Source organism: Mauremys reevesii, linkage group 16, assembly GCF_016161935.1.
Source record: "Mauremys reevesii isolate NIE-2019 linkage group 16, ASM1616193v1, whole genome shotgun sequence".
Lineage (NCBI taxonomy): Eukaryota > Metazoa > Chordata > Testudines > Geoemydidae > Mauremys > Mauremys reevesii.
In genome coordinates this window covers 2,774,701-2,791,165 of record NC_052638.1, presented here as the reverse complement: position 1 = coordinate 2,791,165, position 16,465 = coordinate 2,774,701, and the positions used below count along the sequence as shown (strand labels likewise).

The following is a 16,465-nucleotide window of genomic DNA, read 5'->3' as shown; positions in this document are numbered from 1 at the left end:
CCCTGTATAAGCTTTATACAGAGTAAAACGGGTTTATTTGGGGTTTGGATCCCATTGGGAACTGGGTGTCTGGGTGCTAGACAGGTAACCGGCTGAGCTGTTTTTAGTTAAAGTCGGCACCTCTGGGGGCATGGCCCAGACCCTGGACCTATGTTGCAGCACACCAAGGCAGGGTTCTATGTCTGGCTCAACAAGACAGAGTTCTGGAGTCCCAAGCTGGCAGGGAAAACGGGCTCAGCACATCAGGTGACAGTCCCAAAGGGATCTCTGTGACCGAACTCGTCATATCTAGTATCGTTTAATTGGTTTCGCTTTTGTAATCAAGGTGTCTGAGTAAGGGTGGAGTTATTCAAATCTCTGAACTGCCAGCACTATATAACTTTTAATCAAGAGGTTTGACTCTAGATCCAACACTGGTGTTAGGAGGAGCCCAAGCATCATTGTTTAGGCTGAGCTGCAGCTCAGTGATGATGAAAGAGTTCAATGTCAGGAGCGTTCTGGTGACTGGATCCAATCGAGGAATCGGCCTGGGACTCGTGAAGCAATTTCTAGAGCTACCAAATCCACCAGAATGGATCTTTGCCACCACAAGGGAGCTGGCTGGATCCCAAAGCAAGGTGAGGATGAAATCTGGTCTTTACAGGAAGGTTGAGCAGCAGATGGCTCAGAAACAGCCTGAGAATTGGGTTTCCCTGCAGTGCAGGCTGCAAAGACAGGATCAGATAAGGAGCGGGTTCCCTTTAAAAGCATTTGAGAGGCTCAAATGGAAAACTCAGAGCTCACAGTAAAACTCAAATGCTAGTGTGTCTCAGCTCAGCAATAGAGAGGCAAGATGCTACCAATATTTTAACAAGGGGCTTGTTATAAAATGTTCCACTGTGGCCTGTGATAAACTCCATGCCCTAGAGGTATCCAGAGAGTGCTGACTCTGTCAGAGACAGGACAGAGAAATCACCCTGGCCCCCTACATTTCTACATTTGTTTGCCAGAGGCTGGGAATGAGCACCAGGGGATGGATCACTTGATGATTCCCTGTTCTGCTCATTCCCTCTGGGGCACATGGCATTGGCCACTGTCGGAAGACAGGATACTGGGCTAGATGGACCTTTGGTCTGACCCAGTAGGGCCATTCTTATGTGGTGGAATTGTAACCACCAGGACATCCCACCCTCACTGCAGAAGGCTGCAGAGAAGCCTCTCTGAGGCACCTGGTTCATTCATCCACATGCCACTTGTTGTGGGACAGCGGGGTTCTGGGAATTGGCTTTTCCCAGCTCAGTCACCAGCACCTTCCTTGAGGGGGTTCACCCAACCCCAGGCACTGCACAGCATTCCCCATTGCAGATCCCAGACCTGCAGCTGAGGTCAGAGCCGTCCTAGACCCTGATTACCTTCCAGGATTTTTCTAACCAAGTGAAAATGTTTCTCTTCCCAGGAGGTCGTAGAGCTGGCATTGAAGCATTCAAACCTGGTGGTGCTGCAGCTGGGTATGTAGCCATCTCTGCATCTACTCATTCAGACAGGGGTGGGCTTGGGAGGAAGAGGAGGGGCCTAATTCTCCATGGCTGGCACAATGTGGTGCCACTCTTGTGTTTGGTTGTGAAGCACTAACAGTTCAGAGTGGAGCATGTCACACCCACTCTGCCCCCCTCTAATGGCTGACCGCTAATAGAGTTACTCTTAACTCAAGTGGAAGAGACTCATGATTTTAGTGCTGAAGGTACAAACCCAGTGTGGGTCCTATGCCTTCTCCACTAAGTCTCCATTATGTGTGCCCAAGGGACTAAATAAAGGTAATAATTGGAGATATACCAATCTCCTAGAACTGGAAGGGACCTTGAAAGGTCATCAAGTCCAGCCCCCTGCCTTCACTAACAGGACCAATTTTTGCCCCAGATCCCTAAGTAGCCTCCTCAAGGATTGAACTCACAACCCTGGGTTTAGCAGGCCAATGCTCAAACCACTGAGCTATCCCTCCCCCTGATATTTCCTCTCCTACCAAATCTTGCAATGCCCCCATGGCACACGTGGCATGTGTCCCTGTGCAACTGCTGCACAGTGTTTGCACTTTCCTAGACCGAAAATTCCAATAACCTCTCCCTGCATGCAAGGCCAGCAGCCATTTTGTTCTCAGAGGTTCAGCAGCTTGTTACCGAGGAGGGAGACACACTGTGCTCTCTCATGGGAACTTTGATTCCTTCTTATGGGTTTCCAGGATCTAAAATAAAAGCCACATTAGATTGAAAGCTGTGGGTTTCTATTTGGATCCAGAAAAAGCATAATGATGATGCTTGTGTTTGTGGTGCGCTTGCTGCTTGACTGAACTATACCGTGTGCGCTGTTTGTTTGGGGGACCGTGTGCTGACCACGTGTGTGCTGAGCCTAGTGGCCTGCTAGGCAAGGCTGAGAGCTTCTTGGCAAGGCTGTGATCCCTAAGCCTCCCTAGAGGTTTTAGCATCTGTAGACGAGCGCTTCGTTGCTCGCGGTACAAATTCACTGGAGACTCCACTCTGGCACACACCAGTGCCCTTTTATTTCCCGGTCTTTTCCCACACCCACGTCTATACAGCTATGTACAATTCAATACCAGTCAGGTAGCCCCTTGGGGAACAGCTTGCTCTTACAGCAGCTGGGAGCAACAGGCCCTCACTCCTCACTTTCCTGTTTCCTCTCCTACTTCCTTCCTGCCAGCTTTAGAGGCCTTCCTCTCAGCAGGCTCACAGGTGATTGCTCTCGGGATCCTTTAATGAGCCACACCCTGCCAGCTCCAGCCAGTTCTCCTTGATGGGAGCTCTGCTAGCAGGTTCTGAGCTAACAGGGGCTGGTTCAGTGTCTCTTAAGCCAGCACCCTGTTACAGCACCCATCAACCCTTAACTAGGGGGCGAGGCTACTCAGGGAGACCAGGGCTTTAAAAAGCCTGCTTCTAAGCAACCAGAGGAGCTAGTGAACAGGAGCATTAACAGGGGAGTTTTGCGAGGGAGTTCTCCAGGGGGAGCATGAGAAGGGGCTAGAATTCAACATTCTTTAAACTTAAAAGCCAAAACCACCCCCTTGAGATAAACAAAACAACAACGAAGGAACCAGCTGCAGGAGTAAGAAGACAATGCAGGCAGAAGTCCAACAACAGAGTTTATTGCACCCAATGCAGCATGTATGATTACCTGCCCTATGGGCAAGTGGTGTGTGTGCGCCTTTGGTGCAAGGAGCTCCTGGTCCTCAGAGAATGTGTACAGGCTTTGGAGACCAGAGTGGCTGAACTGGAGGAGCTGAGGGAGACAGAGAGGTGCACAGATGAGACTTTCAAGGACACAGTAGAACAGTCCCATCCCCGGTCTGACAGCCTCTGTGCTGTTGAGGAGGATGAAAGTCCCAGGGAAGGAGAACATCCAACTGGAGCAGACAGAAATGATCCCATTGTTTGGACCAGATGATGTTGTGTTATCGTTTCACACTGAGGATACCTCTCCGGGGGAGAGAACTCCAGCTATTAGAAAGACACAGGTATTAGTAATGGACGATTTGATCATTAGAAACATAGATAGCTGGGTTTGCGATGACCGGGAAAACTGCATGGTGACTAGCCTGCCTGGTGAGAAGGTTGCGGATCTCTCAAGACATCTAGATAGACTTATTTGTCATGCTGGGGAGTCGGTGGTCATGGTACATGTAGGTACCAATGACATAGGGAAGGATAGGAGAGAGGTCCTGGAGGCCAAATTTAGGCTGCTAATTAAGAGATTGAAGTCCAGGACTTCCATAGTCGCATTCTCTGAGATGCTCCCAGTTCCACACACAGAGCCAGATGGACAGGCAGAACTGCAGAGTCTCAATGCGTGGATGAGATGATGGTGTAGGGAGGAGGGGGTTAGATTTATTAGGAACTGGGGAAACTTTTGGGAAAGGAGGAGCCTATACAAGAAGGATGGGCTCCATCTAAACCAAAATGGAACCAGACTGCTGGCACTAACATTAAAAAGATTGTAGAGCAGTTTTTAATCTAAGGGCTGGGGAAAAGCCGGCAGGTGCGGAGGAGCACATGATTCAGACATCGCTTAGGGGAGGATCTATTAATAGAGAATCTCTATGTCCAGGTGGACACAGGAGGATGGAAAATGATAAAATACAGGCAGGGTCTGATCAGAAACAGTCAAATAAAAAGGTTGCCCATTCAATTACATTGTGTAATGGCAGACAGCTAAAAGGATACAAGTTTTTAAAGTACTTATGTACCAATGCTAAAAGTCTAAATAATAAAATGGGTGAACTAGAGTACCTTGTATTAAATGAGGATATTGATATAATGGGCATGTAGGGGTCTCTCGCTCTCCCGCTCGGAGGGAGGCCACTCCGGCAGGCCCCAGTCTGGTCCGGACCAGAGTCTACAGGGTAGCCGGGAGCCCACAACAGGGCTGGGTGATCAACTGTCACTACCAGGCTTTGGCCTGAGTTGGGGTAGCTCAAGTAGTCCACACACAACCAGTCTTTAAAGGCAGGCCCTGGCCTGGGTGGAACCCAGGCAGACAGCGAGCAAACAGTTTTGACAGGCTGGCTTTGGCCTGAGAAGGTCTCAGACAGCCAGCCAACAGTCTCTCCAGGTGAGTGATAATGGAGCTCCCATCCTGGGCTAGAGCCTCCTTGCACCGTGTAGGGGGTCAGCCACCTGGGGTGGGGTGGCAGGGGGACGCGGGCCCACCCTACTCCACCGTGTCCCAGCCCAGGGCCCTGGCAGCGGCAGGATTGGCTGCCCCTGCATTGGTGGGGATCCAGCCGCAACACCCCAACTGAGCCACGCCAGGCTCTGCAGCTGGCTGCTCCGTGGCTGCTCCTGGGCTACTTCCTGCCTCCCCGGGGTTTAGTACCTGCAGCCTCCAGGCCTCTTCCGGCTCCTCCGACTAAACCGCAGCGGGTACTCCGGGCCAGTCCTCGTCCACGCCTGGGGATCAGGAACAGCCAGGCACAGGCTCCTCTCAGGGCCTCTGGAGAACAGGCCGAGTGTCCTCCTCCGTCACAGGCTCTCCCCCAACTGTGCTGCAGGGCCGGCCTTTTATACTTCCGGCCAAAACCCGGTCCTTTTGGTGAGGGGGCGGGGCAATCTAGGCTCCACCCTCCAAGGGACGTGTAGGGGTTCCTCGCTCTCCCACTAGGAGGGAGGCTACTCAGCCTCACTACAAGGCATCACAGAATGGTGGAACGAGGATAATCAATGGGTACAGTAATACCAGGGTACAAAATATATCGGAAGGACAGAACAGGTCATGCTGTTGAGGGTGTGGCATTACATGTGAAAGAAAGCATAGAATAAAATGAAGTAAAAATCGTGAATGACTCAAACTGTACCATAGAATCTCTATGGATAGAAATTCCATACTCTAAAAATAAGAATATAGCGGTGGGGACATATTACCAACCACCTGACCAGGATGGTGATAGTGACTGTGAAATGCTCAGGGAGATTAGAGAGGCTAATAAAATAAAAAACTCAATAATAATAATGGGGGATTTCAATTATCCCCATATTGACTGGGTACATGTCACCTCAGGACAGGATGCAGAGATAAAGTTTCTTGACACCTTAAATGACTACTTCTTGGAGTAGCTGGTCCTGGAATCCACTAGAGGAGAGGCAATTCTTGATTTAGTCCCAAGTGGAGCACAGGATCTGGTCCAAGAGGTGAATATAGCTGACCTGCTTGGTAATAGTGATCATAATATAATTAAATTTAATATCCTTGTGGCAGGAAAAACACCACAGTGGCCCAACACTAGCATTTAATTTTAGAAAGGGGAACTACACAAAAATGAGGAGGTTAGTTAAACAGAAATTAAAGGTTACAGTGCCAAAAGTGAAATCTCTGCATGCTGCATGGAAGCTTTTTAAAGACACCATAATAGAGGCTCAACTTAAATGTATACCCCAAATTTAAAAACATAGTAAGAGAACCAAAAAAGAGCCACCGTGGCTAAACAACAAAGTAAAAGAAGCAGTGAGAGGCAAAGAGGCATCCTTTAAAAAGTGGAAGTTAAATCCTAGGAGGAAAATAGAAAGGAGCATAAACACTGCCAAATGAAGTGTAAAAATACAAATAGGAAGGCCAAAAAAGAATTTGAGGAACAGTTATCCAAAGACTCAAAAAGTAATAGCAAAATTTTTTTAAAGTACATCAGAAGCAGGAAGCCTAGTAAACAACCGGGGGAGGGGGGGGGCACTGGACGATCAAGGTGCTAAAGGAGCACTCAAGGACGATAAGAACATTGCTGAGACACTAAATGAATTCTTTGCATCGGTCTTCACAGCTGAGGATGTGAGGGAGATTCCCAAACCTGAGCCATTCTCTTTAGGTGACAGATCTGAGGAACTGTCCAAGATTGAGGTATCATTAGAGGAGGTTTTGGAACAAATTGATAAATTAAACAGCCATAAGTCACCAGGACCAGATGGTATTGACCCAAGAGTTATGAAGGAACTCAAACGTGAAATTGCAGAACTACTAACTGTAGTCTGTAACTTATCATTTAAATCAGCTTCTGTACCAGATGACTGGAGGATAGCTAATGTGATGCCAATTTTTAAAAAGGGCTCCAGAGGTCATCCTGGCAATTACAGGCCTGTAAGCCTGACTTCAGTACCAGGCAAACTGGTTGAAACTATAATAAAGAACAATATTGTCAGACCTATAGATGAACATAATTTGTTGAAGAATCAACATGGTTTTAGTAAAGGGAAATCATGCCTCACCAATCTATTAGAATACTTTGAGGGGGTCAACAAGCATGTGGACCAAGGGGATCCAGTGGATATAGTGTACTTAGATTTTCAGAAAGCCTTTGACAGGGTTCCTCACCAAAGATTCTTACGTAAAGTAAGCTTCCATGGGATAAGAGGGAAGGTGCTCTCCTGGATTCAGTTCAAAGAGATTAAGCAATTTTTAAAAAAAATTTCAAGGGATTTCCCCCTGCCCTTGGAATCAGAGGCAGCGTGGGAGAGTTCCCAGAGGGGCTTGAGGGAGATAGAAGCAAGTGAGCGAGGCTGCTTTCATTGGCCAACTGAAGACAGGGTCAATAGCTGAATGGGCTGGTAGAGCTGATAGACAGGGCAGAGCTGCTATAAGAAGGATGTTTCTGAATCCCCTGTGTTGTCTGTAGATGTCACAGATCCAAACAGCATAAAGGCAGCTGCGCAGAGAGTGGAGGAGCATGTGCAAGGACTTGGACTGAATCTCCTGATAAACAACGCTGGCATTGAACGGGTAACCACCATGGAGAATGAGAATGTTGAGACCATGGCAATTGTATACCTAACTAACACAGTTGGGCCCCTGATGGTGAGCCAGGTAAGAACGCACCTAACAGCCAGGAAACTCCTTTGACACTGAGCCAAGACTGCCCTGGAATGAGCTGAGATGCTTGGCTAGGGCAAATTTTTGACTCATTTTTCAAAAACAAGGTGATCTGCATTTTCAGACTCAAGGGAGACTCTCTAACATCCCCACCAGCAGGATTTGAACCTTGAGCACCAAAGCGCAGTTTTCTACCACTTGGGCTAATGAAATAACTCCACTAGCTGGTCGCAGTAGTAGGTTGTTATCCCCTGGTGCTTCAGTCAGTATAATCACATGTTCTCTTCTGGTTCAAAGGCTGTACCAGAGGGCCATGCAGCCATAAGGGTGAGGGCCTGGTTGTGCCCTGCCAAGGAGCCCCTTTCCCATGATGGCGGGGGAGGGATAGCTCAGTGGTTTGAGCATTGGCCTGCTAAACCAGGGTTGTGAACTCAATCCTTGAGGGGGTCATTTAGGGATCTGAGGCAAAAATCTGTCAGGGATGGTACTTGGTCCTGCTATGAAGGCAGGGGACTGGATGCGATGACCTTTCAAGGTCCCTTCCAGTTCTATGAGATAGGTATCTCTCCATATTAAAAATGCTCCTACCCAGAGGCTGGGCACAGGCCCAGACCATGTGCTCTAGGAGCACAAGGATTGTGCAGGGCTAGTGCCTGCAGCAGGGCTCACCTCTCGTGAAGGAGCAGAGCAGGCTCCCTTCAGAGAGAGCACACTCTGACCCATAGGAGAGTTTCCCAGTCATCATATTCCCAAGAACTATGGGATGCACCAACCTGCCTGAATCAGACTCCACCTTCAGAGCCTCCCTCTCCCTGACCCTTAACATCACTGATGGGCTCCTTCCCTGGTACAGCAGTGTCACCCCTGTCGTAACACAGTCATCGGTATCTCCCTCAGGAGTTCCTGCCATTGCTGAAGAAGGCTGCCCAGCAGAGCACCCAGACAGGGCTGAGCTGCAGCAAGGCCGCCATTCTCAACATGTCCAGCATAGCTGCTTCCATAGAAGTAGTTCCAGTGTGGGAATTCCGGAAAATACTCAGCTACCGCTGCAGCAAGGTACCATACAGGACCCCTCTCACTCCCTTCCAGCACAACTAGCCCCTACCTTGTATCAACACAGGTGCCTCCTCTGCTGTTCCTTCTAAACACCTCGGACTCCCCCACCAGCTTCCATGCAGATCTCCTGTTCCCTTAGCCCCCTCCTACCTGGCTTCTTGCTACAGATTTAAGGAAACAGTGCATGTGTCCCTGCATCTCCCCCTTTATAATCAACCTTTAGCCAGAATTACTCTTTAACAACAAACCAGAGATCCGGATGTATTACCAGCTTCCAAGCTCATCCAGCTTTGGTCGCCACTGGGCAGTGAGGAAGGTTGTGTTCAGCGGGATCCTCTCTCAGACTGCCGGGAATGTTATTGCTACAAGGGTAACAGGAATTCAGCTGGGTTTGGAACCAGCTGCTGGTGCCATGTTCCTTGTGTACTGAACCCCTCGATGAGTCTCAGCTGTGTAGGATCTCAAGGTGCAGATACAGCCAGTGCCAACAGCTGGGCTTAGCCAAGGATTTTCCTCCTTTCGTTTTACCAGAATTGGGTCTCCTGGTTTCAGCTTGGCTGAGCATTCCAGGCTATAAAAGGATAAAACCAGAGATTTTGGGGATTTGGTATCTCACAGCCTTGTACCCTTTACTCAGGGGCAGGAAAGATTGAAGATTTATTGTGAGGTGGGCAGTTTTCTTTTGATCTGTTGCTAGAGTTGCCAGCCCTCCAGGATGGGCCTGGAGTCTCCCAGAATCAGCGTTGATCTTCCAGTGACTATTGAAAGCAATCCAAGAGATTTGAATAGGATATTTTAAGAAAATGACATCATGTAATGTTGGGGAGAAAAACCTCCCGGAATAGCTTCAGTCAGAGTTGTAACCTTATCTGTCACCCCGAGCAGCTGAGCTGGGTTTGTCCATTGAGTGAAGTGGGAGCTGCCCTTTAGTTCAGCAGTACTGCTTATGTGTGAAGCTCCGTACATTCCGCCCAGTGCTATTTATCTCCTCTCCTGTCAGCCCAGATGACTCCCCCTCCACCCTTGCATATCAGTATTGTGGGGTTGAGGGGTCATGTCCTGTAGGGAAGATGCCCCTCTGTCCTGTGCTCTTATCTCTGCTCATGGAGTGTCCCACCCACAGGCTGCTCTGAACATGGTCAGCAAGTGCCAGTCCTTGGAGTACAAAGACTATGGGATTCTCTGCACTTCTATCCACCCTGGCTGGGTGAAAACCAGAATGGGAACAGAAAAGGTAGGGGTCATAACACGTTTATAATCCCTTGGTTAGGGTGACTGGCCACTTCCATCCACAGTACATCAGGGAGGCCTTACACTCTTGGTTCTGCCATAGACTCATCTGTACACTCAGATCGCAACTACATTAAACTGGAGGGAAGACTGGAATACGTATCAATACTATAAGGGTAAACCATTCCAGGGATGTTGTAATTATCCCCAAAACAAACATTACGAACCCAGGAAATAAAAATTATGGTTAAAGTTACTATAACCATAACCGTATTTCCAGTTTAATGTGGCTTTTGTTTGGGAATTCTGTTTGGTTTGTTAAATTACTAGAATTTTCATATATAAACATAAACCCAGAGAAAGTCACCCTGTGATGAGATTTCTATGATTTGAAGATATGTAGCCACCTGAAATCTTCTCGTCATTTTACCTCTGATGGCCAGATTCACCAGTACACTCTGCCTGCTTTACCCCACTTGGGAGCAGCACAAAGCAGACAAAGCATACTGGCCTGTTTCCCCCAGCTCCTGACCCCTGCGTTCCCCTGCAAAGCCCAGTTTCCTCCTCTCTCCTCTAGACAACCCACAGCACAGTGTGCAAGAGCCAGGGGGGTTGGCCACAAGGGCCCAGATCCTCAGAGGTATTTGGGCACCTAACTCCCACTGATTTCTAGAGCTGCAATGTCCTGGCTAAAGTCCAATGTGCGGGGGAAGTACATTCAGCTGAGCTAAACTCCCCCTGCAGTTTAATCTGGATAGAGTGGGCCTGATTTGCCACTGCCCTGCACCTTGCACATTTGTACCAGTGCAAAGTGGGCATTGATAACTACCACATCAGAACGCTAACATTGTACCCCTCTTTGCCCAGGTGTGACTGAGTCTTCTTACTGGACGCAGTTAAGCATTGCCATGTGCCACGCCAGAAGTGATCCATAAATAGCGTATACAAAATTAGTCATACTGCTTTACTGCAAAGGCCTTTAATGCTTTGGGATGATTCTATGGGACTGATCCAAACCCCACTGAGGCCAATGGAAAGACTCCCATTGACAGCTATGGGGTTTTGATAAGACTATAAATGCACGAGTGTGAGGAACATCAACTCTCATTTTAGTACATTATTATTTATTCGTGTATTTTGGTAGCACAGAGCCCACAGTCCCATTGTGGTAGGCATTGTACAAATATCTGCAAAGACAACTTAGCCTGAAGACCCTACTGAAGCTAAGAGGATGATATGTTGAGGGAGGAGACTTGGTCCTGAATACACCCACTGCTAGAAACATAGTAACTGTAATGAGTTCCCCCCGGGGTGCTACCTGGAACTGGGGTACCACTGAGCCTCTGATCCACCAGCCTGGGCTCCCTCTCACACTGTGCTGCTGTGACAAGTTGCAAAGCCCTCCAGCCTGCACTTTCACCAGCATTCACACAGGTAGGGACACACCCAGCTGCAGTCACAGGCAGGGTCTCTAACCACCAGCTTCCCAGCCTAGGCCCCGGAGCAGTACATCCTGCCCTGGTCAAATCTGGCCACTATATGGGTTTAACACCCGGTCCGCCTCTCTCTCAATGTGAAGAGGACCATGCACACTGGTGAAAACCAAGCTGAGATTTTCCCCAGACACCTTAGTCAAATGCACACTGGTTTGGATTAAACAGAAAACAAGTTTATTAACTACAAAACGGTAGACTTTAAGTGATTATAAGTGATAGCAAACAGCTCAAAGCAGATTACCTAGTAAATAAACAAAACTGCAAACTGAGCTTAATATACAGTACTAGAAAGGTAGGATATGAATTAGCAAATTCTCACCCTGCGTGATAAACAGGTTGGCAGATTCCTAAGGCACAAGCTGCCTTGGCTTTGCAGCTTGGGTTTCCCAAGTTTTCATACACAGGCTAGAAATCCCTCAAGCCTGGGAACCATCATTTCCTCCCTGTTCAGTCTTTGTTCCTCAGGTGTTCCCAGGTGTGTTGTCAGGAGAGTGAGGTCCCATCATGATCTTATTTTCCCCCTTTTATATCTGCTTCCCACTTGCTGGAAAGCTCTTTTGCTGTGATCTGGGTCAAACAGTTCCCATTGTGTCGTGCTATCTCTGAGAGGTTTCTTTTGTTCACAGTTCCTGGGGTAATCCTTGTGCTTGTGTGCATTTCCTCAGTAAGCCATTAACATTGTTTGGCCTTTTTACTATTGCAGCTGAAAGGCTGCTTGTGGGTGTTTTCAACCGCACAACATGTTTCAGCGACATGTACACAGCCAAACTTTGTAACTTCACATACGACGATAGCACATACACTCCAACGAGATATTAACATCTAGCAGATCAAGACTTAGAACAATAAGAATCACAAAGCATACGTAGTACAAAACATATCCTGATTACATGACAGTGGTGAATATTGGGGTGCCAGGGTGTCACAGTAACAATGGCCTGAAAGATGCAGTTTTGCCCTACCTAACAGCATCACTTTAACCCTACAGGCCCCACAGACCGTGGAGGAAACCACTCGAGCAATCCTGAAGATGCTTTCCACGTTCTCTGAGAAGGAGAATGGTTCCTTCGTGGGCTGGGACGGACAAATCTATCCCTGGTGAGACATGAGCTTGCCAGGTGTGATTAGATCTTAGAGGTGCCTGCAGTGTTACCTGTACCTGACACCCCAATAAACAACCTGAGCTGAATTACAACCCATTTCTGGAGCCTTTCTCCTCTGCTGCTCCCTGATGCAGGTGGGAGATCCATTCAACACTGCTATGCTGTTACTGAGCCATCTAGAGACTGAACATTCAGGCACCTCAGTGGGCACAGCTGGTTCTAGAGGTGGGCAAGAAGGGCAGTTGCCTTCGGTACTAACTTCCAGGGGGCACAAAACTGCCCCTTTTTTTTTGGCTCCCCTCCGGCTGGCTGGCTGGCTGGCTGGCTGTATGTGTGTGTGTGTGTGTGTGTGTGTGTGTGTGTGTGTGTGTGTGTGTGTGTGTGTGTGTGTGTGTGTGTGTGTGTGTGCGCTCGCTTGGTTTCTCGGGAGAGGTGGGGCCAAAAACTTTGGAAACATTTTCTGCCTTGGCTGGCAAAACAGCTAGGGCCACTCCTAACCTTGGGCCCAGGGGTGGAAAACATGAATTGCAGGCCCGTCATTGTGGATGACACATGCGTGCCATACCATGTGAGTGTCTCTGTGTGATGGCCCCGCTCTGCACAATGAACCGCGGACATGTCACAAACAATTAGATAGAGAGAATGTTTGTCAAGTCTGTATTTTGCTGAGAAACCAAAGATCCCAGTCCCACTGCATCAGTGCTGGGATGACTCACTGCAAACCATGGAGAGCTGCATGGGTTGCTCTTCTAGCAAGGATCTAGGAGTTCTAGCCACTCACTTTTGTTTGCTGGCTCAAGTAGGAAATGTGTGCAAGCTCATGGTCAAGTTTCTTCTATGGCCATTGGGGCATGTGGTGAGAGGATTCCCATTTCAGTCATCCTAAACTGAGAGGAGTTGACACTAAACTGGGAGGAGTCGTAGATACGCCAGAGGGTAGGGATAGCATACAGAGGTACCTAGACAAATTAGAAGATTGGCCCAAAAGAAATCTAATGAGGTTCAACAAGGACAAGTGCAGAGTCCTGCACTTAGGACGGAAGAATCCCATGCACTGCTACAGGCTGGGGACCGAATGGCTAGGCAGCAGTTCTGCAGAAAAGAACTAGGGGTTACACTGGACGAGAAGCTGGATATGAGTCATAAGAATGGCCATACCGGGTCAGACCAAAGGTCCATCCAGCCCAGTATCCTGTCTACCAACAGTGGCCAATGCCAGGTGCTCCAGAGGGAGTGAACCTAACAGGTAATGATCAAGTAACCTCTCTCCTGCCATCCATCTCCATCCTCTGACAAACAGAGGCTAGGGACACCATTCCTTACCCAGCCTGGCTAATAGCCATTTATGGACTAACTACCATGAATTTATCCAGTTCTCTTTTAAACGCTGTTATAGTCCTAGCCTTCACAACCTCCTCAGGTAAGGAGTTCCACAAGTTGACTGTGCGCTGTGTGAAGAACTTCCTTCTATTTGTTTTAAACCTGCTGCCCATTAATTTCATTTGGTGACCCCTAGTTCTTGTACTATGGGAATAAGTAAATAACTTTTCCTTATCCACTTTCTCCACATCACTCATGATTTTATATACCTCTATCATATTCCCCCTTAGTCTTCTCTTTTCCAAGCTGAAGAGTCCTAGCCTCTTTAATCTCTCCTCATATGGGACCCGTTCCAAACCCCTAATCATTATAGTTGCCCTTCTCTGAACCTTTTCTAGTGCCAGTATATCTTTTTTGAGATGAGGAGACCACATCTGTATGCAGTATTCGAGATGTGGGCGTACTATTGATTTATATAAGGGCAATAATATATTCTCAGTCTTATTCTCTATCCCCTTTTTAATGATTCTTAACATCCTGTTTGCTTTTTTGACCACCTCTGCACACTGCGTGGACGTCTTCAGAGAACTATCCACGATGACTCCAAGATCTTTTTCCTGACTTGTTGTAGCTAAATTAGCCCCCATCATGTTGTATGTATAGTTGGGGTTATTTTTTCCAATGTGCATTACTTTACATTTATCCACATTAAATTTCATTTGCCATTTTGTTGCCCAATCACTTAGTTTTGTGAGATCATTTGGAAGTTCTTCACAGTCTGCTTTGGTCTTAACTATCTTGAGCAATTTAGTATCATCTGCAAACTTTGCCACCTCGCTGTTTACCCCTTTCTCCAGATCATTTATAAATAAGTTGAATAGGATTGGTCTGAGGACTGACCCTTTGGAAACACCACTTGTTACCCCTCTCCATTCTGAGAATTTGCCATTTCTTCCTACCCTTTGTTCCCTGTCTTTTAACCACTTCTCAATCCATGAAAGGACCTTCCTTTTTATCCCATGACAGCTTAATTTACTTAAGAGCCTTTGGTGAGGGACCTTGTCAAAGGCTTTCTGGAAATCTAATTATACAATGTCCACTGGATCCCCCTTGTCCACATGTTTGTTGACCCCTTCAAAGAACTCTAATAGATTAGTAAGACACAATTTCCCTTTACAGAAACCATGTTGACTGTTGCTCAACAGTTTGTTTTTCTATGTGTCTGACAATTTTATTCTTAACTATTGTTTCAACTAATTTGCCCAGTACCGACGTTAGACTTACCAGTCTGTAATTGCCAGGATCACCTCTAGAGCCCTTTTTAAATATTGGTGTTACATTAGCTATCTTCCAGTCGCTGGGTACAGAAGCTGATTTAAAGGACACGTTACAAACCCTAGTTAATAGTTCCGCAACTTCACATTTGAGTTCTTTCAGAACTCTTGGGTGAATGCCATCTGGTCCCGGTGACTTGTTAATGTTAAGTTTATCAATTAATTCCAAAACCTCCTCTAGTGACACTTCAATCTGTGACAGTTCCTCAGATTTGTCACCTACAAAAGCCGGCTCAGGTTTGGGAATCTCCTTAACATCCTCAGCCGTGAAGACCGAAGCAAAGAATCCATTTAGTTTCTCTGCAGTGACTTTATCATCTTTAAGCGCTCCTTTTGCATCTCGATCCTCAAGGGGCCCCACTGGTTGTTTAGCTGGCCTCCTGCTTCTGATGTACTTAAAAAACATTTTATTACCTTTTGGAGTTTTTGGCTAGCCGTTCTTCAAACTCCTCTTTGGTTTTTCTTATTACATTCTTGAACTTAATTTGGCAGTGTTTATTCCCCTCTCTATTTGCCTCAATAGGATTTCACTTCCACTTTTTAAAGGAAGTCTTTTTATCTCTCACTGCTTCTTTTACATGGTTGTTAAGTACAGTGGTTCTTTTTTAGTTCTTTTACTGTGTTTCTTAATTTGGGGTATACATTTAAGTTGGGCCTTTATTATGGTGTCTTTAAAAAGCACCCATGCAGCTTGCAGGGATTTCACTTTAGTCACTGTACTTTTTAAGTTCTGTTTAACTAACCCCCTCATTTTTGCATAGTTCCCCCTTTTGAAATTAAATGCCATAGTGTTGGTCTGTTGAGATGTTCGTCCCACCACAGGGATGTTGAATGCTATTGTATTAGGGTCACTATTTCCAAGCGGTCCTGCTATAGTTACCTCTTGGACCAGCTCCTGCGCTCCACTCAGGACTAAATCTAGAGTTGCCTCTCCCCTTGTGGGTTCCTGTACCAGCTGCTCCATGAAGCAGTCATTTAAAGTATCGAGAGATTTTCTCTCTGCATTTCATCATGAAGTGAAATGTTCCCAGTCAATATAGGGATAATTGAAATCCCCCACTATTATTGAGTTCTTAATTTTGATAACCTCTCTAATTTCCCTTAGTATTTCATCATCACTATCACTATCCTGGTCAGGTGGTCAATAATAGATTCCTAATGTGTTATTCTTATTAGAGCATGAAATTTCTATCCATAGAGATTCTATGGAACATGTGGATTCACTTAAGATTTTTACTTCATTTGATTCTACATTTTCTAGCACATATAGTGCCACTCCCCCCTTGCATGACCTGTTCTGTCCTTCTGATATATTTTGTACCCTGGAATGATTGTGTCCCATTGATTGCTCTCTGTCCAGCAGGTTTCTGTGATGCCTGTTATATCAATATCCTCCTTTATCACAAGGCACTCTAGTTCACCCAGCTTATTTAGACTTCTAGCCCATCCACAGGGCAGGTAATCATACATGCTGCACTCAGCGCAATAAACTGGATAGCCCCCACTCTGCAGCTGGGCTTCTGCCTGCACTGTCTCCTAGTTAATGAAAGGGTTGTTTAAAGCACAAAGTTTTTAAAGTCGTTTGGTT

The 16,465-nt window shown here is 46.9% G+C and overlaps 1 protein-coding gene across 1 annotated transcript; it reads left to right on the top strand.

Moving 5' to 3' along the window:
• The first annotated feature begins 467 nt into the window (after window positions 1–467).
• On the top strand, window positions 468–12,273 carry LOC120384712 (C-factor-like). The gene is made up of 6 exons (XM_039503701.1): window positions 468–617; window positions 1,436–1,487; window positions 7,145–7,332; window positions 8,236–8,394; window positions 9,518–9,628; window positions 12,109–12,273. The coding sequence occupies exons 1-6, from the start codon at window positions 468–470 to the stop codon at window positions 12,220–12,222; spliced, it is 774 nt and encodes a 257-aa protein (XP_039359635.1). The 3' UTR covers window positions 12,223–12,273.
• The last annotated feature ends 4,192 nt before the right edge of the window (window positions 12,274–16,465 follow it).

Coding starts and splice junctions, on each gene's coding strand:
- LOC120384712 (XM_039503701.1), top strand. CDS start 468: ATGATGAAAGAGTTCAATGTCAGGAGCGTTCTGGTGACTGGATCCAAT. Junction 1,488..7,144: donor CCTGGTGGTGCTGCAGCTGG/GTATGTAGCCAT, acceptor TGTTGTCTGTAG/ATGTCACAGATCCAAACAGC. Junction 9,629..12,108: donor CCAGAATGGGAACAGAAAAG/GTAGGGGTCATA, acceptor TTAACCCTACAG/GCCCCACAGACCGTGGAGGA.